At 32.5% G+C, this 24,366-nt stretch overlaps 1 protein-coding gene across 4 annotated transcripts in view; it reads right to left on the reverse strand.

Annotated features, from left to right (window-relative positions):
- Nucleotides 1-24,366, reverse strand: part of LOC129219285 (gamma-aminobutyric acid receptor subunit beta-like) — a 237,139-nt gene that overhangs the window by 28,535 nt on the left and 184,238 nt on the right. For all 4 annotated transcript variants that reach the window (XM_054853621.1, XM_054853620.1, XM_054853622.1 and 1 more), the window contains exons 4-5: nt 16,613-16,833; nt 13,906-13,988 (exon numbers count right to left, since the gene is read on the reverse strand). In XM_054853621.1, the coding sequence (XP_054709596.1) occupies nt 13,906-13,988; nt 16,613-16,833 (304 nt within the window). The remainder of the gene's footprint in view (nt 1-13,905; nt 13,989-16,612; nt 16,834-24,366) is intronic.

Below are 24,366 nucleotides of genomic sequence, written 5' to 3' on the forward strand. Positions count from 1 at the left end.
AGTTAAATTTGAGGGATCAACTTATACAAAATCTGCTAATTTTGCAAAAGAAAAAAGATCGGCACTCTTGTGATGCTCCTGCAAGCGATAAATTTCTATGGCCAAATAAATATATTGCTTGCTGTTGATTTCTTTGAAAGAAATTAACAGCTGAAAGGCAGTTTGGTTTATAATTTTGCTTGTTGTTTTATGCAGCCGTGTTGTTGTAAACTTCTCTGAATAGGTGTAATAAGCACTTTTCTCCCCGCTCATGATTTAATAAACAATAATATACAGCGAAGTGAACTTAGAACTACAAAGGATAGTAGTGGTGGAGAGAAATGTGATCACTTCAGATAGGGTTACCAACTTCAAACTTATTGCCACTTAGTGTCTGGCGGTGCGATGTTTAAGTTATTTTGGGAGAAAGTTATATAGGTTTGATTTTTCGATACTAAAAAGGATAATTAACTTTTAATAAACTCTTTCATTTATCGTTTTTTTCTTTAGATGCGCACATTTTGATAAATGCAATCTTTAAACATCCGATATGAGAATCATGTTTTACTCTTTTTTCCAGCTAACTTCGCTTTATTAGGATGCAAATAAATGAAAAGTCTCTTTATTTTTGTAACAATGCTTATTTCAAGTTTAAAGCAGAATTCCATTTTCTTTTATTGAGTCACAAACTAAAATGCTGAACCAATGGTTTATTTTTTATTTTATTTATTTATTTATTTTGCTTCAAACTGTGTCCAGATATTAATGATATGTTTAACATAGGACTCTAAAATACAATTCTAAAGTAATTTTACCAAAAATATTTATTTTGCAAGCCGTTTTTTTCTTTTGATGCCTTCACTTCGAAGAATCAGATCTCTTTTGCATCCGCTATGGAAAACCGATTTTTTGAATTTTCAATGTTTAGTACGCTTTGTTAAGAGATAACAAATAAAATCTTTTTTTATTTTTGTAAAAATCACGGAGTTTACAAGTTTTAAACGAAAGTATGTCCTCTTTAACAGTGTCTTGAGTCAAAACATTAAATGCTGAACCGCTGCCTGAATTTCATTGTTATAATTATTTTAAATACTATTCACATAACATGTCTAGAAAATTTAATATAATGTAGAATGATAAATAAATGTTGGTACTAGAGGGGTACCCATCTCCCAGAGAGCTTTGCTGCTGAGGCGTGTAGCTGTATGAGGCGACGTTGAAACCTTTCTCTTTCAAGCCCAAAGAATTAAAATTTAGTCAAGATTCTTCATGCAAAAAATACTGATGCGTTTTTAAAAAAAATGTTTTTATTTTATGTCATAATACAAGTTCGTTCCAAGTAGACTTCTAAATCCTGCAATCTCAAAACTTCTACCCAGTTCAAAATTAATTTCTGAAAGTGGTGAAAAAAAGTTTAATTAAGTAGTTTTGTAAGAATGTAGAGAGTTTCCTATTCACGTAAAATCAGGCCATTCCTCTTTGTTATTTTAAATAATTAATATTGTTTTATTAATGGTATCCAAATGTGCCGAGCATGTTTAAATGTACCCCATGTAAGAGCACATGTGGACGATATTAACACATTTTTAAACATATACATTTTATTCAAATATTGCCACATCCCCTAATATTTGAACATGCACATTTGAAGGAATTAGGTGTAAGATTATGGTTAAAAAATTGAGAAAATAAAATGAAAATGGCTATTTTTTGTGTAAAACAAAAAAAAAATGTCCACATGTGCCCCCCCCCCCCCCCTCTCTGAATGTAACTGAAAACAAATGTAGAGCTCGAAATCTGTATTTGGCAGATAAACGACATTGGATATTTGCTGCAACCCTACTTGTTCCCACATTAGAGAAATTATAGTGCACTTACAATATCTTTACAGCTCTGGGAAAAGATTAACTATGGAACTTTAGGATAGTTACGAACATTCAGCTTTTCCACACAAAAAATCGATTTCACTGTTAAAAGCATCTTAAACATGCAAATTTAAAACTCATTATTTAAATTTGAAATATTTGATGTCAGAAAAGTAATATTTGCATAATATTTCCTTTGCATTGAAAGTTTTTTAGCAAAAAAATTACAATCATTTACATTGCAAAATTTCAATAATTTATCTTTATTTCAACATTATAAAGACTAAGCCCATATAGTTGGTTTCAGGATTTAAAGTTTAGCCAACAGTGCAGCATTGCTAGCAACAAAGCCAATAAGATGCTAGGGTTTATCAATAGATCTATTTCAAATAAATCTAAAGAAGTTCTTCTGCCCTTATATAGAAGTTTGGTAAGACCCCATTTGGAGTATGCTGTTCAGTTTTGGTCTCCTTATCTTAAGAAAGACATTAATGTATTGGAAAGGGTTCAAAGGCGTGCTACAAGGCTAATAAGTGAACTTTCCCACTTAGATTATGATTCCAGGTTTAGAAGGCTAAAAATGTACAGTCTTGAGCAAAGAAGAGACCGAAGGGCCATGATTCAGCTGTTTAAATTTATTAAAATGAAAGATGTTACGGGGCTAAAGTTTAGCACTGAAAACAGGACAAGGGGTCATTGTTTTAAGCTATTTAAATCTCAGGCTAACATGGATATTAGGAAAAATTATTATTTTAGCAGGGTAGTGGAACCTTGGAACAGCTTACCGGAAGAGGTGGTAACGAGCAAAGAAGTAGACAGTTTTAAGAGGGCCATTGATCTTCACTGGGGATTGTAAATTGACTAGGACCAGTCTAGCTAGGCCCACAGCCTGTTGCTGGTCGTCACTTTTGTATTTGTATTTGTATTTGGTTTGATTGGATTTTTTGGCACAAGAGCCTTAATAGGCTATACTGCACCATTAAACTCCCTACAATAAAACAAGAAGCTGTATCACATCCTTCATCAACGAAAATCTCAATTTTAAGCAATGCAATTACAAATATACTTAGACTTTATACAATAGCATGAAGGTTTTTCTCCTCTTTTGTACTTATTTTTTTTACATTTGGCACTTATCAACTTACTTTTCATTTCTCTTCCAATATTGAAAAGGTGCAAATAAAAATTAAGTAACAAAACTCCAAATTTTTTAAATGTTAAAAGTTCGGTAATTGCACATTTGCTAACACATAAGAGTAAAGATTCACAGCTTTTGCAAAAGAAAGACTATTCCAGAAATGGCAAGGTAACTAAGAACTATCATACCAAATTTATAGAAAATTTGCTACTTTAAGCTGGGCTCTTACAGTAGTAAAGAAATTTGCAACAATAACTGTAACTATCTGTTTTAGTCACATGGAACTTCATTCTCTCCATCATAGAAGTGGATGCATTGAACAAAACGTCAATGAAAGCAATCTATCAGTCAGTTTAAACTGATCATTAAAAAAAAGAAAGAAAAAAAATCATGCAAAACTTATGAGCTGAGTCTTTAAAACCAAAAAAAAAGTGTAAAAAAACCTTTGAGAAAGTTAGAAATGAAATCCTTATTTATTCCTTCAAGATGTTATGAAGGTAACTATAAACTAAAGTAAATGGAAAATGGTCATATAGTTTTTTTTTGTGTGTGTGTGTGTGTGTGTGTGAGAATGCCATAGCTTCATCAATACTTTGCCAAATTTCAAAATGTAAGGTATCATCTGAAAGACAATTTACAGTTTGGTTGTTTTCTTGAAAAAAAAATGATTTATTCTCTTTTTATTACGCTTTTTTCAATGCATAATGTCCCTAATGAAGATCCATTTGTTCAGTAGGTAGAAGCCAAGAAATCAGAAAATTTGGTTGGTACAATACTACATCTGTGTGTTATAACTTGCTTTGAATCAGCAAACTCTGTTTAAAGTGAGCAATATTTTTCATGATTTATAAAATTTCTTTTGACTTCTAGCTCAGTTTATACTTCTTTGAAAAAATTCGTTTAGCACTTGACAGTAGTGCAGGCGCTGTATGGAGTTGAGTATGCAAAATCAGGGGCCAATCCAGGATATTTTTCTTGCTACCTATTTTTGTGAAAGTATTGCATCATTCTATTTTTGTGAAAGTTTTTTTTTTTTATCAGCATTGTTTTTGCAAACTTTTAGAGGCATCCTAATTTTTGTAAAAGAGAAGTAGAACACGTGAAATTTTAGTTTGAAAAGTGTAAATGTCATCTAGCATTTTTTTTAACAGGTTTTGTTTTTTGGGGAGGAGGGGGGGGGAGCTAAAAACCTAAGAAGTACTAAAAATACCATCATAATTTCAGCTTAATGGGCTATGTACTGTGTACAATATTGGAAATTATGAGAAAAACGGTTCCTCAAAACAGATGTTAAAAGACTGCGATAATATTGCATAAATACACTTTGGCGAGAAACAGCTAAAAATTAGTTAAAACACCACAAAAAGGTTGCTATTTAAGTGATTGTTCATATAAACCTGCTTAGAATTTTATTTTATGAGTAAATTTTGTTTTAAACAGAGAAACAAATTTTATATTTTAAAATGCGAATTTTTGTGAAATTTTCGATGTTTTTGTAAAGCCACTGATTTTATAACTTGATTTTTTGGAAAGTACCTATTTCAAAACAAGATTTTTGTGAAGGTACCGAAAAATGGTAGCAAAATCAGCCTGTATTGGGCCCTGAAAATATGAGGACCGCATTCTGTAAATTGTTTTGAACTCAGAAAAGCTTGCAGATTACAATTCTGGATGCTGCCAGGAGGCTTGTTAGTCCATTAATTTTTTACACCCCGCTCTCTTAGGTACTAAGTAAATGAATTGAGCAAACTCATCTGAACCATTTTAATGATTGTCCTAGTTTCAATGTCACGTTGTTTCTTAAAATTTAAGATATTTAAAGCTAGGTAATTTAAAAATATAACAAAAAAAAATTTGAAGAATAATTTTTGTTGAAAAAAATTATTTAATGCCAAAAATCAAATTTTTACATAGGTCATAAAAAGCAAAATATAAAAATCCATCTTTTTTATTTTGACAATCATTATTGATGCATTTACAAAGCGAAATATAATTTAATTGTAATTTTTTACAAGAACGAGCCTTTGTTTGACAGTCGGATGAAAATTTACAGAGCTGAATCAACAATACCGGTAATGGTCGCTTCATCAGTTGCCGTGGGTACCATTTACGATTTCTTCTTTCGTCGCCATAATTCAGTTAATTGTTCGACACTAAGATCTGTATTTTCTAAATGTCGTGGAGCTTTCTGTACAAAATCCAACGACGCAACTTTTAAACTTTTTTTTTTTTGGAACCCAATCTGCTGGTCAAATCACAGTCACTTAGAGGGTGTAATGCTGGCAGAATATGACAAATGTTTTCGCCTAGTGGTCGAGCTGCCAAATGACATCCTGAAATGAATTTCTTCTTGTACGAACCATCAAACCATAGACCTAAACAACCAAGACGTGCTAGATGTGGTTGGAGTTTAATTCAGGTACTTCAAAAAATAAAGAACCTTGTAATTTAAAACATTTTGATGGATCATCAAATAATCCACAAATACATAACTCGCAACCTTGATTTATTTGTGCATATCTCGAAGCAGCAGTACAGAGAAATTGATCGAGCTGTAACTCATTTTCAGTGCTGGAAAAGAAATTATTTCAATAGCTTGGGACTTTTGTATTATCATTTGAAATCATAACAATTTAAACTTTTAGACCCTTTCTCCGTAAAGCTGACTCTAAACATTTGATCGAAAGATCATCATACCTGTCAAATACTATGTCCACTCGCTTCACACTTGGCTGCAAGAAAAATTCATGGATTCTTTTGAGGAATGCCTCAGGAAAGTCGCAAAAGGTATTGAAATTTTTTAATGGAATTCGGTGAACAAGTGCCATACCATCAACAATAAAAATTTTAGAATTTTGTAAATTGAAGTTCTCCATCCGCGTGCTTACATCGCACTTATAATGACTTTCAATTTCAAGAGCGAGTTCCGATTTTGGAGATTTCCTATAAAATCCTTCTGCGTCAAAAAGGTACTTGCAGTAATCCAAAAATTCATGAGCTGCTAAAATTTGTGTGTCAAATCCTCGTTGATCAGCCAACATGAATGGTTTTTGAAAAAAACTTATATCTGTTGCGTCTTGTAACTTTTTATTACACGTAGTTTTTCTTCCTTTTTCGTAAGTAGTCACACAGTTGTCAAATTTAATTTTTTGAATAGGGTCGGATAACTTTTTTACTTTTTAGAACAAACCGCTCTTTTTCGTACGTACTTAATGCAATCTCTCCATTTTCTACAATATTAAGCAAACATTGAGAAGAAGATTCATCAGCAAGTTCACAGGTGTAAATATTTCGGAGCGCGCAATTTTTGCTATCATTATAGGGATTGCAAGCAATAAAATATTTGACGATACTTTGAATATCTTTTTCGTCTTTATTGATCCTGGACTGCGTTTATTCATTATGGTAATTAATGTCACTTGTAGAGTTTGTTTGTATTCCAATATATGAAGAAAAAGCCTTGTGTGATGTCTTGCATGCTGTTTTTTTAAACGGATAAAGAAGTAGCAATCTCTGCGTCGCATCTTCATTTTTTGCAATACAAATCAAACCTCCAGTCACTGCCGAAGATCGATTCTGAGACTGCTCTACTGCTAAATCCGGACTTCCTGCATTAAATCTACCTTCCGTTCGTTTGACAGACAGCATTCCTCTCTTCATATCATTTACAACTTCTACAGGTAGTTTTATCATATCTTGTAAATAAAGAGTCGCTCTACGAATGTAGTTTGTGTGATTTGTGGAGAAAAAGTAAGGTAACATTTGTCTAGTTGTTAACAAATGCAGTTCAAAATTATTACTCCTATCAGCCATAACTGAACCTAACAAAATTTCAACCATTTCACAATAGTTGTTCAAAGATTTAAATATTTCGTTTTCAGTGCTCTTAGCGCATAAAAAAATTAAAAAGCTCATCAAAATATCGGTAATTATTCTTTTATATTGATTATACTTTTCAATTAGACTTGCATGATCTTTATCAACTGTATTCTCTCTTATTTCTTTGAGACAATTATTTAGCAAATGCATCAATAATGATTGTCAAAACAAAAAAGATTGATTTTTATATTTTGCTTTTGAAGACTTATGTAAAAATTTGATTTTTAGTACTGAATAATTTTTTCAACAAAAATTATCCTTTTATTTTTATTTTTTTTTTTTTTTTTTTAATTTTAAACTACCTAGCATTAAATATCTTAAATTTTAAGAAACAACGGTACATTGAAACTAGGACAATCATTTAAATGGTTCAGATGAGTTTGCTAAATTCATTTACATAGTAAATAAGGGAGCGGGGTATAAAAAATTAATGGACCAACAAGCCTCCTGGCAACATCCAGAATCTTAATCTGCAAGCTTTTCTGAGTTCAAAACAATTTACAGAATACGGTCCTCTAATTTTTCATACTCAACTCCATACAGCGCCCACTCAACAGTCAACTGAAAGTGATGAGTCATAATTCCTGACAACAAGTGCGGACAGTCTTTGAAGTAGAGCAGCATTTGATACTTTTTTCATAACTAATGTCATATATCCCCCCCCCCTTTCACTATTTTTAACTGTTCGCGGAAAAAAGTGTCACCAACAAAACTATATATGACAACATACATCATACATCGTTCTTAGCAATGCTCTTTGAAATAAAAATACTTAAAAACACAATATACCTTAAAATATGTAAGCACAGCAAAAAGCATCTCGAATATGCACTTCAAAAATACCAAAAACTAGAAACCTTCTGCACACAATTGAGTACAAAAATGTATACCAATAGAAAAAAGTTTTTAAAAACATGAATTTCACTGAGCAAAAACTTTTCTTGTACTCTATTAAAAAAGAGCAAAGCAGTTTAAACTGCAATATTCTAAGAGGAAAACATCCCCAAAAACAATCACAAACATAAAAATATCACAAAGAAAATTATACTTATTACAGGGAAAGTTCAGCTAAAAATTAATGATCAATAAACACTTAAAGAGCACAATCATTAAAGCAACATATAACCACAGCAATAAATATTGCAAATATACGCTTCAAAAGTACCAAACACTAGAAACTCTTTTTTGTACACATATAACACTAAAATTTATATAAAATGCTTAAACTAGCTAATTACTAAAACAGTTCAGTACAGTAATTATGTACCAATAGAAAACAATCTTTTTAAAAACATGCATTTCACTAAACAGAAACTATTCTCACATGCTACAAAAAAGAGCATAGCGATTAAATTTGCGATACTTCAAGGGAGAAAAAACATTTCCAAAACCAATTGCAAACAACGTAAATTATTATTGAATAAATTATGAACAGAAATACTACTAAATTAGTAAAACTATATGTCTACTATTATACATTTTTACTACTATTCCAGTCAAAAAAAAATCAAAGTTGTTCAAATTTTACTCTAAAAGAGCTATTAGAATAAAATAGGATGGATATTTTACATTAAAAATGAAGGTTTGAACTGCGTAAAACCAAGGTTTCATAAAAACATCAAGAATTTCAAAACTGTGATGTTTAAAATTCAAATAGGGTAACGACCCCAGTAATTGGCTTTTTAAGAGTTTGTCCTTTAACTTACCTCTGTTTTTATTGCTTAAAAGAAAAAATATTCACTTGCAAATATTTTTGTATTAAAGAATGCACATCTGTGCATCTACTTAGTTCAATAAAATCAAAAATATTTGAATTGATATTTTTATAAAAATATGTGTGTAAAATGTTAACAAAATCACCAGTAATTGGCACCTGATGCCCCAGTGTATAACACCTTGTGATCCAGTAATTGGCACATGTTAATAGAACTGGAAAATCACTTTATTTTTCACTTTTAGATTACATAATTTTAATCAATCATATTTTATCATAAGAAACATAATTAATGTTAATTTAAAGTAGGTAATTTCAAGGTTGTCAACTGCTCCGCATTTTGCGGAGATGCTCCGCAAAAATGGCGAAACATGTCTGCAAAGATATTCTTTTGCTCTGCATTTTACAGCCGAAGGCTTTTAAGCTAAAGTTTTGCTATTTTATCATAACAAACATGTAAATATGGGAAATTTAAGATGCTCATACTCAAAGATTGAAAAAGTGTTTAAAGCTGTTTTATTAATTTAAAAATTATTAGTATTTAAAAAAATGATTGCTAAAGCTCTAAAACAGTTTTAGATAAGTGGTTTTAGTTATTTGAAATGAGTTTTGTACAAAATTCCGAACTGCTCCACAAAATTTTCAATTGCCCCTCAAAATATTTCTCCAAGGTTGACAACCCTGTAATTTTACATAAATTAATGTTAAATCACACATCTTGACGTTGAAAAAGTATTTTAGAGAAATAAAAATAAATTTGTAATGCTTAATGGAAAAAAATATCTAGATTATTGCTGTTTCATTAGTTGGTATGTTGTATCGATTTTACAAATTATAGCTGTGTCCACAGAAAAAATAACATTGTCCCGATGATTCTAAGGGATCATAAAAAATGAACCGATTCTCTACAGCTGCAACACCTGACTGATGGCCAAACATATTTGTTTTTTACTGTTTCTCTTAAAAATTTAACAGTATATTTTGTAGGATTCAAATCAATAGTAGAACCCATATAATATAGTTGCTGCAAAAGTATCAGAAATCAAACTAGTGACATATTGCACAACACATTATTGTTTACAGGCACATGTGCCAATTACCGGAGACTAGCAAAACTGAAGACCCACTAAATGGCATCCATCATTATTTCAAAAATCCAAAAAGAGACAAAAATATATTTCTACCCACTCAAAATAAAACCTTTTAACTAAACAAAACTTTTACAACAAAAATTTAAAGTATATTTTAAGTCTTATTTTAATGGATTGATGCGCATGCTTCCCTTAAGCCAGAGAAGAAGCTTTTGCAACAAAAATGGCTGATTTGACACAAGTCACAATTTTTTCTCTTTCCTATGCACTGCTACCATTTAGTAACATGAATTGAAGTTATAATCTTTAAAGCAAATGTACATTCAGTTAGTATATAGCCTTCTAGTTTTAAAAGATTGGGTACAAATCTTATTTTAGGACATTTTTGTTGGAAGTGCCAAGCACTGGTGACCTGCCAATTACTGGGGCTGTTAATTTACATATTAAATCTATAAAAAGGAATGTACCATTATGTTGTCTTAAACCATAAACAAAGCTTACAACTACCAACAATAAAAGGGTCAATACCAAACCATTTTATACACACTACACTAATTTCCATTTCCTTGATACCAAAGCAAAAAGTAGACATCAACAGACCGTAGCAAAAACATCTTTCGTTCAAAAAATGACACCACGAAAATAAAACATATTGACACACCCAAACATTATCATGGTCGAAGTTTGAATTAAATAATATTTTCTTAGGTTTACACATTAACACACAACTATTAAAGCGTAAAAACAGAAGCAACTTTCCCTATCAGACACAATATACAAAAAAATAAAAAGAAGCACTTCAAAATCCAACTTCAAGAATCAAACTATCAAAACAACAACATTTCTTCTTCTCTATTGCATGGATTATCATGTTTGAAAAAATTATCGCCTGATTGGCACAAAAAAAAATAATTTCAACATTGTGCAAAATATCAGAAGTCACCAGAGGGAGATATGTCTGACATCTGAGCCTCTTTTTTTTTATCTCATTATTATCATTTTTGAAATATACATCCAGAGATATTGTAACTCAAATTCAAGTTAATGCAGATGAAAAGCAATTATGAAAGCAATGATGATAACAGCAAATGTGAAGAATATCAAGCTAAATAATCCACAATACACTCATGGCTCTTGATGTGCAAAAACACTTCACATTCTCTCGAAGCCAGTGGTGCAAATGAAGATGTTCTTTGTGCCATGAGTATTCCTACCAAGCAAATGACACAAAAAAAAAGACAATAAGACAGTTCAAAGCAAAGTAACCAACTTCTTTTGTACTGCACAGAAAGGAGGGGGGGGGGAACAAAGCAAATATGTATGAGTTTTCATGATTTTCTGCACAAACTTGTTTTTTACCCACACTTGCTTACAACCAGCAAACATTCCAGTATCTTTGCACTCGGTTTACAAGAGTTCAACTGTATTTAACTATTAGAAAGTGTTTTAGAAAAAATTTTAAGCAATTTTATCTTTTGTAAAAGTCACCATTACAAGTCTTCATTACAAGTGTTGAAAATTTAGGATCTTTATTTACAAATTTGTTGAACATAAAATTTATATTTACAAGCATCAAGATTTTGCTTTTGTTTTAAGGAATTTTTGCTAAGTTTGAAAAACTATTTTTACACCTTAATCCAAGTTTTATTTTACATGCCATGTTTCAAAGAGCAAACATTAAACTCACGTTGCAGAATTTTGTTCTAATTTTTTCATAAAACTTACAATATTATTTATTTTGAATGAAATTTTTACTGCTGATAAAGTCTAGCTTCAGTAGTTTACCAATTAAAAACCATTAATATCAGTTTAGCTTTTTTTAGGGAGGGGGATGAAATTCAACTTAACAACTTTTCATTAACATTATTTAAGTTCTGCATGCTAGTAAAATTGCAACTGATCCTAATGGTACCTAACTTTAACTGTAACTGCTAATATAATATTTACAGGCAAATACTATGCTTTTGCAGATACAGTAAAACCTGTGAAGTTGACCACCTGTTTAAGTTGACCACAAAAGTAGTGCACCGCAAGTGGTCAACTTACACATGTTTCACTGTAATAGGTTTATAAATTTATTGAAAGTTAACAATATTACAATTGAACTTGTTTATAATGAGCCCGGATTTAAGGAGAGCCTTGTTTTATTGAGAAAATCAAAAATACTTCGTTGGTACAATGTTAAGTACATGAAAACGTAAATTGTTTTTATGAGAAAATCCTGCTTAAAGAAGGAATATTTTTGTGATTTATCAGATTTCTATCACTTTCTAGTTCACCTTATCTTTTTTCTTGAAAAAATTGGTTTAACATAACAAAGTCAAAAAAAAAGTGAATGTTGAGTAATAAACAACCAGAACAAGTAATGATGCCAATTTTTTTAATTTGTGGAGTAGAGAAAAGTTCTAAAATCACACATTTGCAGAAGCAAATGTTATCACTTTCTAAGCACTCACTTCTGAGGATATTGTAGCTCAAATTCAAGTTAGTAGATGAAAAAAAACATTAAAGTGAAAAAAAACAACTGTGAAGAATTTTGAGTGGCTTTTGATGTGTAGAAAAACTCTAAAACAACTGCGAAGCAAGGGGTATGAATGATAATGTTTTTGGGCCATGAGTATTCCTGGAACAATAACACAATAAGACAATTTAAACCAAATTAACCTATTTCTTCGGTACTGTACAGAAGTAAAAAACAAACAAAGCAAGTATGCATAAATTTTTATGATTTTTTCACAAATCTGTTATTTAAGAGCACTCTGTTTTAACAAGCAAATATTGAGGTCTCTTCATGCTCTATATTAGCTAATTCTAATCAATTTTTGAAAAATAAAGTATATTTTCAATGGAATATAAAGGTACAGATGTGATATACCCCCCCATTTGGCGACATTCGATTTTTTTGCACAAAATTAAAATATTTTTCTCGCCAATGAGGCGATAATTTTTTATGCATGGCATCCTTGGCCAAACTAACCTGTGTTTAGCAACCCGAAGGCAATCTTACAGATCTGTTCAAACTTGTTTACTTGGGTTGTTTGGGTTTCACGCAGGAGAGACACGTGGTGTTGTTTCGTGCAATATACCTTACAGGAATGCTTATTTTGTGTTAGTTTAAATTCAGTAGTTGTGTTTTGAAGTAAAAACATTAGAAAATGCCAGTTTCTTCAAACTTGAAGGTTAATTAAAAGTTAACTCCAACGTGGTGTGTATCTGTAACGTGCCATTGTCATATGATGTATTGTTTTAGACTGAGTGTGAATATTTATACCATATAAAAAGGTAAGTTCTTTATTTTAGAATTCAAAAAAAACCTCTTACTTCCAAAATTCTTTGTTTTTACAAATCCTTGAGGGGTTCTTGTAGTTTTTAACTTTATTTTTACTGTATGTAAATTAATTTTACAGAAATAGTATGGTTATTTTGTTCTAAAAGTTAATTCTTATAGATGCCACGAATTATTTAGACATTCTATTAACGTGCCTCCTTTAGATACTGAATTTTATGTTAACAATTGAAAGTTCTTTCGGTTGTACTCTTAAAAATGCTGAATTTTATTAATAAATCTGCACAATAATGGTGCATATTTCACACTTAAAACTGTGTCATTATTGTACACTGAACAGAAGGAGCCACCCTTGGGTGTCTCCATGAAAATATACATAACTGTGACCATACTCCGACTGTAATGTATATTAACAGTCGGAGGGATAACGGACCGAGCAGAGCGAGGTCCTGGCGAGCCAGAGGTCTCATAGTACTTTCGTAATGAGACCGAGGCAGGGCCGGCGAGCCGAGGTCTCATTACGAAAGTACTATGAGACCGAGGGCTCGTATCCCGGAGAAATGATGAAAAAAAAATTAATGCATTAATTTTGACTTGTAATTAATACAATAATTTATTTCATTGTATTTTAATATGTTTACAAAAAACCCCGGCCCTGTACATTTTTGAAGCATATATTCGTGATGGTTTTTGTTGTGCTTTTATGTTGTTTTTATATATATTGTGTTTTGAAGTGCTTTGATCATGTTTTTTTATCTGATTTTTTTCTGTTGGCGCTAAAAAAGCATCGCTAAGAACGATGTATGACATATGTCGTCATACATCGTTTTCTTGGCGACGCTTTCTTGGCGCCAACAGGAAAAAGTCGCCAAGGGTGGGGTATATCACATCAGTTCCGAATATAAATTCAGAAAACTAAAGAGTAATGTGTATAAAGATATTATTAAACTTACAGCTTTCGATTTCAATAGTACAATTTTGAGAATCCAATGGATAATAATGCAAATCCATCATGCAGGCAAGTGTTGTTGTAAATCTAATAGAAACAAGCACCATCATTAGTAAATTCACTAATAATCTAGTATAAAATTGAATGACTTTTGCGAAAAATGTAAATTAATTTACATACAAAATAAAGCAATAATTTAAATCATTTAATTTTACTACGAAAGTACCTATGCTTTATATTTAATTTGTAAAAACTAATAACTGAATTTAAACAAATACAAATCTGACGACCAGCAGCAGGCTATGGGCCTAGCTAAGCTGATCCTAGTCAGTTTATTAGTCCCCAATAAAGATTAATGGCCCTTCTAAAGTTTCAAACCCCTTTGTTCATTACCGCCTCTTCCAGCAAGCTATTCCAAGTGTCCACAACCCTACTAAAATATTCATTTTCTCTAATTTCCAGCTTAGCTTGAGTTTGAGTAGCTTAAAACAATGACCCTTTGTCCTACTTTCCGTGCAAAAATTTAACCCATTAGCATGTTTTGTTTTGATAAATTTAAACAACTGAATCATATCAACTTTGATTCTCCTTTGCTGCAAACTGTACATACTAAGCCTTTTCAGTCTGGTATCATAATCTAAACAAGTCCTCTTACTAGCCTAGTAGCCCTTCTTTGAAGCTTTTCCAATAAATATATCCTTCTTGAGATAAAGGAACCAAATCTGAAAAACATACGCCAAATGAGGTTCTACCAAGCTTCTATACAAAGGCAGACAAACTTTCTTAGATTTGTTTGAAATAGATCTGGGTCATTTTTACTGACTGTCCATGTGACTGTTTATGTATTCCATTAAAAAGTAATAATTTTAAAGGGTACTGACGAAATTTTTGCTGAAGATATCAATATAAGTTTGTAATTTGTTAAGCAGAAAAATTAATTCATTAATATTTTTAAGTTTTAATTTTAAATGAAATATACAAGGCATCACGTGTGGGATGAAGTGACCATTTTCCATGGGATGGCCCATCGATTGATAAATCCTAGCATTCTATTGGCTTTGTTACATGCAATGCAATATTGAAAACAAAAATTAACTCCTGATTTATTAAGACACCCAGATTAGTAACATTTTCTGCCCGACTAATGACTAAACCCTGTAAATAATAACTTGTATGCTTATTTAATGCAGCACTTGACATTTATCCTCACTAACTGACATACCACATTCGTCTGCCCTCTTCGTAATATGAACTAAATCCTCTTGCTGCTTTTTTACTTGTTCTTCATTTAATAAAATCCCCATAACTTTGACATCATCGGCAAAACATTTCAACTTTCCAGAAATACGTTCATGAATTAATATAAACTAGCTGCCAAGGTGGCTAGATTAGCCACATGCAGTGATGGCCTTGGCGCCTCCAGTGGGTTGGTGTACAACTCTGTTCTTCCGAAGTACTAAAGTACAGCACCTTCCTCGCTGTACTTCTTTTGGCTTTGCTTAGCGAAAGAAATTTAAATGACGTTTTCAGTACATAAGTTACATTCCTTCAAAGGAAAAGATGAAAACATTATAGAAACAAAAAACACATCGCCTGCATCAGTACAAGAATTAATAAACAGTGTATTAATTTCTTTCACAGTGCAGCTCTAGAAACATTCGATTCTGTTCCATGCACCTCGTAACTATATCATTGACGTAAACTATTCAATGACTTCCGCTTTAAGCAGAAAAAAAGGGGGTGAAATTACAAACGCAGGATAATGTGGCCTCAAGAAAGATATACCTTCGCTCTGCGAGTCACTTCTGCTTAGTCTCTTGCCAGAATGATTAGGAAACTTATGGGAAAAAGTGCTCCGGAAGAAAGACCAATAGGAGAAAATGTTAGGTTTCTAATCATTTTTAGTTAATATCTCAACTAATTAAAGTTGCATAGCTATGCTACATAGTTTAAAATGTAGCCAAGAAGATTACGAATCTATCGATACCTGGCTCGATGCTCAGTTTTCTGTCGTTCACCAGGAGGGAGGATCACCCCCATTCCCCCTCCCTTGTATCTGTCCTTGGTAAAACCTTATCAATTTTAACACACACTTAAATAGAATTATTGCTAAGACAAACTGCATTTGCCATTCCCATCCTATTGTACTTACACATAATGCTATCCAGCATGGATCTAGAGGGGGGTCCCCCCCTAAACTGAACAAAAAAAGCTTAAAAGTACCCTTTGTGGACTTCAAAAAAATTGCCCTGAACTCCCATTCATGCCAAAAAAGACCCTTATGACACCTCCCCCCCTCCAGAAATGACCTCTCCAAAACCAAAACCTGGATCCGCCCTTGAATGCTATTTATTGTTTTTCGGACAAGACAAACTACGCTTAAGACAAATTAATTTTAAAGGTCCCTTTGAGTTTGTTTTAACAAGGTTTGAATACAGCACTTCTCTTCTCAGCCACGTTTTAATCTGAGGGAGAGAAATAAAGGAGCATGCAACAGTTGTTAAACAGAGCTGTGTAAACTCTGCTCAATCTTTTAAAAATTTCTAGAATTTTTTTTTTTTTTTACATTTAAAATATTTTCTGTTTTGAAAGGGGGAACAGCTGCTTTCTTTAGAAGCCCCCATGCTAAAGGATCACACAATACTCATTAATGTTTATCCCCACAGAGAATCACTAATACATATATTTTTATTGATTTAAAAACCACTAACCTCATACCATATTTGATTGTACCATCAGAAGAAAGACGAACCATTTTGTTTTGTTCAGTAACATCATGAAGGAACGAATTTTTATCATTGGCAAAAAATGTATCAGGAACCCATATTTTTGCAGCAAATTCTCCAGAAAGTGTGAGTTCATAAGTCCCAGTGCTAAATGCAAGTCTTGTGTCTTGCCAGTATTGGTTCAAATATAAGGTCAAGGTGTAATCCTGTAAAAATGCAATAATTTAAAACAGAAAGAGAATACATATTTATAATTCTCGGCTGGAAATGACTGAGCTGGCGGTGTATTTATGTATTTCTGCTTTAGCCCTGGCTAATGGGCAGTAATTTACTAAATATATAGAAAGGGAATACTTTATTTCTATTAAAATATAAGTTTCCTCTAAAATAAAAATTCTTTTACAATTTAACAAGCAGTTAAAAACATTCAAAATATTAGTCGATATTTCTATTTAAATTAAAACACACATTAAAGGCTAATTATATGGCAAACTCTCTGCTCAAGAGGAGACAAATGATTTTATCCTAAAAATCAAACCAAGCAGTAGCATTTGTAACGCTTTTAGTACTTTGCTTTCAAAATATTAGTTATAAATGATTACCAATATTCATTATCCAATTATAATTCTAAAAAATTTTGAAAAAATATTTGGTTAATTTGCACATTAAAAAATGGTATTTCCACATTTATTTCTAATAATTTTTGAAATCTTTTGTGAGTGGAAATCCTCTGCCCAGACTGCTTTCAAGGCGGGGGTATGAGACATTTTGGTAGAAATCTTGACAAGAATTTTATTTTTCAATTTTGCTGCGGTCGGTGCATATTGTAATGGTATTGTGAGGGATACAGTTAATAATTTCTCAGGTCAGCTATTCAAGGTGAATAGGGATCAATTCCCTTTTTGTGATGGAATTTTGTAAGGAATGGACAAGCTATGATGAAAATGGATTTAGAGAACATCTCAGAGAGTGAGGCTTTACAGCTTTACTAGGAAAGTCCAGCAGCTTGCCTGAAATGGATAAGCTCAAAGAATAAGTTCCTTGCGAGTCGTTTGATTATTTATTAAACCTGTTTATTTAAGTAAATCGATGTTTAATCATGCTGTCCGTAACTGGAGAGTTTATTATAATATTTAGACAGGAGAATCTCTTTCCTAGTTTGGTAAAGTTGGAAATCTGCTTCGAAGAAAGCAATATCTATGCCACAGTAGTGAATCTACTAAGTTAAATCTTGAAACGATAATTTAAACATTTATAGCTGCAAAATACATGTTAAGAGCAACTGGCCGAAACAATCAGAAAAATCGGGCAGATTCAACTGAGACGCCGAAAAACAACCAAGCTTGAGTTGATAATTAACGACCAAATTTATTACTCACATTTTTATTGGGCACAATGTTCTTTTCTCTCTATTGTGTCTTGTTCAAGTTTTGTCATTCATGATGCAGAACTCGTTGTCGGAAAACCGACTGTATAATTTATAGGCAGTATGATGGCTGAAAGAGTCACCAATTGAAACATGTCTGGCATCAAAGTCACCAGCATAAATTTGCTTTTTATCTTTAATTTCATTTAAAACAACTATGAGTTCCTCATCGATAGACCCTAGAGGTCAGTAACAGTTAATAATCTGGATATTTTTACTATTCATGCTATTTTTAACACTATTAATATCAATTTCCTTTTCACTACTATTAATTTCAATTTCAAAAGGTAGGATCAAATGTTTCACATCCATACACAAACCTTTTCTCTTTGCTGGGAGGAACTCACTCTCTCTCTCCCTCTCTCTGTGATAGATAAATACTCGAGATGGCAGTGGGTAATCTTTGAAGTCAGAGAGATTTAAGAAAATCTTCACTACTTTGTCTGAAACTAAATTCTTCATTTCACATACCCAAGTAACACTAAAACATTACGTCATCGTTACACCACGTTGCAATTAGTTGAAACATCGTTACTGTTTCCCACGCAACGTGATATCACGTTGCCTTATCGATTCGTTACAAAAAGCGTAATTTTGAAACGTTACATCACGTTGCAAATTTCTTAAATTTGTAACGTTGACAAACAGTTTCAAAAGAAACGTTACTTATCATTACTTTTCGTTGCACCCTGCCTCGTCTTCGGCGACCTCCGAATCCTAGTGGCCATTTTCAGTAAACAACTTCTGACTTGCTATGCCGCATTGTTTTGCAGCTTTGCAATCGCGATCTCTCATCCCTTTTAGCGGTAAGTACTTTGCCTTATTGTTAGTGTATTATTGTTGATATACTTATTTAATTTTAAAAAAAGTGTTATTACATATTTTTATGAAGTTAATGAACCGCCGTTGGTTGGAATTTGAGTATTTTTCCCACCGTACTTTTATTTATAATATTGTTTGAAAGAATAATGTTAGATGTTTTTATTTGAGTAATTCATTGATTTCTTAAAAAGATGCTGAAGCTTGGGAATATGTTCCATTAATAAGCTATAAAAGCAATAAAGGATACCATGTTTTACTCATTTAATCGGCTTTTTGCAGAACGATTTTGATGAAATAATTGTAGCAATTTATTGAAAAAAAATTTGTCATGTAACTGAAATTATCTTTAGTAATAATATTGCAAATTTTTGTTAAAGCACTGATGTAAGAGGATTTTTTCAAAACTTTCATTCCTTTTTCGAAAAATATTACTGGAGTTCTTTATTAATAATAATAATTTTTTCAAGGATTTATTTATGAAAGAAGCTTTTATTTAATTTGTAGTAATATCGTTAATTTTAACTATTAATAGAACTCCACTTGATGTAAATTCGGCTATGCTATGTTATACTCTGTTTATTTTTAAATATCAGGAATGCTCTTACAAAATATTGTAAATGAAGCAGCAGTGTGAGAATACTTGAACGCCTTTAAACGGCATGAGACATTTTTAAATTGAAAAATATATATATATATATATATATATATATATATATATATATATATATATATATATATATGTGTGTGTGTGTGTGTACAGATTTTATAAAAGTATATTAGCAGTAATTGCATTAACAAAAATGCAGAATACTTACTATATCAAAAATTAAGGGTTCACTGAACCCACCCTCCTTCTTACCAAGAAAAAAAAAAACTTTATTCAAGCTTTGAAAAAAAAAAAGCTTAATACAACGTTTAAAAGCAACGTGATAAATAAAGGTTGATGTAACGTTTCAAAAATGGTTGATGTAACGTTACTGAAACCGTTGATGTAACGTTAATAAAACCGTTGCTTTTGCGTTTTGCAACGAGACATATTTTCGCTCTTTTAACGTTACCAGTAACGTGATGTCAACACTTCAGAGCAACGTGATTTATGTTACTTGGGTAACAATTGTGACGGTTTTCTATCTCCTAATTCCACCTCAGTTAATTATTTTTTTGTCTTTTGCGTTTCGGTTTCGGCGAAGATTGAAATCAGTCTGTCTCTAATGGCCACGTACATGTTTTCCTTTGGCGGATTCATCAGGATGTCTGTGATAATATTTCAGCTTCGATAGAGCTCAAGACATAATCATATTTCGTCTGATCTGTTTGCGGCGTTTCGAAATTGAGCTTCCAGTTGGAGAAACCATATCTTTGGATCCGGTTACCAAAACGTTGGGACTTTAATGCTAACCCTAGCGATCGACGATGAAGCATCGCTTTTGATTTCGCTTTTATTTTCCATTTTCGATCCTTAAAGTTCGTCCGGGTCACCAGTGAAGCGGATATTTTTGCTTACACTTCGGCCGTAAAATAAACCTTTAGCTTTTTAAACATATAAAGCTAGGCGATACAACAACTTAAGAACAAAGAATCAAAAATTTTATTCATCGGCACTACAATCATTGTTGCAGTCGCCACGTAAACAAAACTGTGTTGCCAATTCTACATAAGAATGTAACATCCCTATACGGAGAGTAAAAATAAAATGGAGAGAAAACGTAGAGAACGCTACAGATCTATCACAGGGATTCAAGTGAAACAAGGCCGATCGCAATGACCGCTGCGATCGCTATTTCCCCCAATGGGGCCTATTCAGTGCCGATTTACACGATTCCCGCTTTCGGACATGTGACGTCATTTTGAGCTCGAAAACCAGTTTTCGCGCCTCCAAAACCTGCCTGACTTCGTCGGGAATGGGTTGTGGATCGTCCACAACTCCAAGTCAGAAAAGCGAAGTCCGACGTGCAATGATTGGCTATTGATGTCACATGCTTTCGTTTCTATGGTAACAATAAACCTTCCAAAATCAGGGGAAAGGTAGCCATCTTTGTGTCTTGTCTACGGCATTGGTTTTGATGAAGTAAATTTCAAAGTGCAACTTCGAAATTGAACAAAGCTATGTAAATCATTGATAATCGCTTGAAACAAATGAGCCTCTTTTTTATGAAGGACCATCATGCACTGGAAAAAAAAAAGTGATTTTAAGCATGCTAGGAACTGCAGCGCAGCATCTATACGAATTAGCTGGGTAATTCTTATCGGCAGGATCATTTCTGTATATTCTGTCATAAAAATTATCTTGCTGGCAAAAAGAAGATATTATTTACTGGATTTTCAATGTTACACCTAAAACCTTCTTTTCAAGTAAGTATCATTGTGATTGTTATTGTTTATCATGCAAATACTTTGTGATATTACTTACACCTAGTATGTAATAAAAATTAAGATATTATTGTTTTCATTAGTAGCTAAAAGTGTTTAAACAATGTTTTATGCAATATTGTAATAGCTTCACTTCATAACAAATGAAATCTTTAAATAATAATCAACAAAAAATGTTGTAAAGTCACTTGTTTCTTAGCAACTTTCAAGTATAGGTACATATTCTCAATTATGGGACTGCTTATAGTTCAACGGATTCTTTTAAATTTACTGTGTTTTATTCTTGGGCATAATTGTGCGTAACTTATTATGGGATATAATATTATGTGCTAGTTATTGTAAAAAAAATATTCACGACAAATTGTTATGTGCTGAAACAGTTCATGATTTGGCTGGGCTGAAGCTCTGTTCCACTCCTATTTTTAATCATTACTCAATTGTACTTAATGTTGAAACAACAACAAATTTTGCCAAAATATTCAGTATTCAGCTGAAGATAAGAATAGAATTTTAACTGAATGTTCGGTATTCAGTGCATCCATAGTTTTCGGTTTATGCGGTCTTCTAAAAAAAATCGGAGTTTACGGAAAAAAAAGACAGGTATAAATTTTACATTTAATGATAAAACTAAATACAATGTGTACAAGTTAATTACAACTTTTTTATTTAATTTCCTGATAAATATTTTCCATGAGCATTCAACAGGAGTTGAAAAGAAAGTTATTATTCATTAGTTGGCTACATAATAAGAATATTAAATGCAAAAATTTTGTTCGATATATATCTTTCCAAAGTTACATCAACATTGGAAAAGGATAGGCATTACTTGCAAGCGAGCGTCAAACTAGAGTGAAAGGTGGGTGGACGAAAGGAAAACAATCTCAATGCATGTTACACATGTTCATTTCAAGCTATATTTATCTGATATTTTTCTGTTTATATACAGGAGGGGGTATCTTCAAGGATTTTTTTTTCCTTGCCATCATTGAATAAAAAATGACCATAAACATCTTTCATCTGACTAAAATTTCAATGTTTAAAATAATTTCCTGTCACATCCTTCACAATTAAACCTCTGGTTTTGCTAATCAACTTTAGCTGAGGGTAAAATATTTATCTTCGTGTTTGTTGTTTCTATGCTCAATTCCTTTGGTGCTTGCAAGTAGCGAGAGTCAAAAAAAAAAAAAAAAAAAATTTGACATTTTGAATTCAAATTATGTTTTTTGCAATCACGAGTGTGTATGTAGGGGTGTGTGTTTGTGTATGTGTGTGTATGTATGCGTGTGTGTATATTGTGTGCAGGCATTAGTGTATGGGTGTGTGAATGTCTGTCTGTGTGTGTGGTGTCTGTGTCCAGGCATGAGTGTGTGGGTATTTGTGTGTAGTTGTGTATGTATGCGCGTGTGTGTAGGACATGGATGCAACCTGGAGACGGTTTTCGCTAGGGGAGCAGCATCGTGAAGAGCCGGTCGACGGTGATGCTGCAGAGGGTGCTGGTGGGAAAATAAAATCATAGGACATCAAAACAGTCAAATAAAAGCGATAAGCAATCATGATTGCTCAAAAAAACCGTAAAGATACACTTCTGAACATTTCTATGGTGCAGACTGTATCATGACTTCCCAGTAACTTCCCATCCATAGTCACTTCTTTGACCACCAGACAAGGCGGTTGGTAAAACTAGCATTTGTAAAAACCCCAACTGGATTTTTAAAGGAGCACCTGGATTTTTTCAGGTAACTTTTAAATTTTGGTTTCTTTCAAAATTTAAACTGATTATTTTTCAATTAAATCATGGAAAAAAATAAATAAACAATAAAAGTAAAATCTATATATCTAAACAAAATATGATGTATGTTAGTGATTGTGTGTGCTATGTCCTTTATACAAATCCACAATTAGGGCCAGATTTTTTCCAAATTTGTCACAAAGGTCCTTTGATACTTGAGAATTTACATGAGGGGTTTCACCCCATGGTGGACAACCATGGGAGGGGGGGGGGTTCCTTACACAAATACAGTTAATCAAATCTTGTGCAGAGGCAGTGGCGTAGCTACATTTTCTGCCGCCCGGGGCAATTCCTCAATTTGCCGCCCTTTGGTTGAGAAACAGTCAAAAGTATTTAAAGGAAAAATAAGAACTTAATTACGAAGAAAAATAAAGAATATGCTCTATTCAGAAAAAAATGTCTAAATTAGCCCTAAGAATGCATTTTAACCTTTTGGTGACACCAGGCTGGAGCTTAGAGGCTGGCGCTCTGCACAGGAAATTTTCCTAATTTAAAGATCTAGGTATGCAATTTTATGGTTTCTTTGGTCTTGTCAAAGGGGGTAATGACATCGTTTTGGATCCGTGCTGGGGTGCCTGCCGTAATGTTGAAAAACTCGGAAATCGCCGCTTTCCTAGATCCAATACGGCTATATTACAGAATTTGGATTGTTTTCTTTTTCACTGATACAGGGTGATAAAATTAATGAGCCCTATAAGTTCGATTAACCATACTGATTCATGAGAAGGAAAAGTTGTGTATCGAAAATCATTACTTTCCATGTGAATGTGAAAGGTTTACTTAGGCATCAATTCACTAATTAAAAACCTTCTGCTTAAATGAATGTCTCAGTTTGAAACTCGCTGTTTATGGGAATTTTACTGATATAAAGCAGTAAGATTAGTCGCAGTTATTATTTTAGTTATGAGTAAGTACTTTTATAAGATAAACATAAAATTAATCCTGGTCTGAATAAAAGTTTTGTAATAAGTGACCAATTAAAGCAATTTCTGAAACAGATAATGCTACCCCAAAGATGAGCAATTAATTGCCCACCATTCCAGACCTCTCTTTTCTTACTCTTGTTGTAACTTTCCTCAAAAAATAGTTTTTTTTTTTTTTTTTTTTAATAAGGTAGTTTCCGAGTAACTTTCTTAAAATCAAGTGCTAGTTTTATATTATAACGAAAAGTTTTTTTTTTTTTGCCTCCAGTAATTGATCAGAAGCATGATTTCCCTATTGGCAAATGTTGAACTTTTTTCACATCAAGAGCATGAAATTGCTACCCCCCCCCCCCCCAACAAAATGCTGCCCGGGGCGGACCAACCCCTCCGTCCCACCTTAGTTACGCCA

The sequence above is a fragment of the Uloborus diversus genome, chromosome 3 (genome assembly GCF_026930045.1).
Source record: "Uloborus diversus isolate 005 chromosome 3, Udiv.v.3.1, whole genome shotgun sequence".
NCBI classification, from domain to species: domain Eukaryota; kingdom Metazoa; phylum Arthropoda; class Arachnida; order Araneae; family Uloboridae; genus Uloborus; species Uloborus diversus.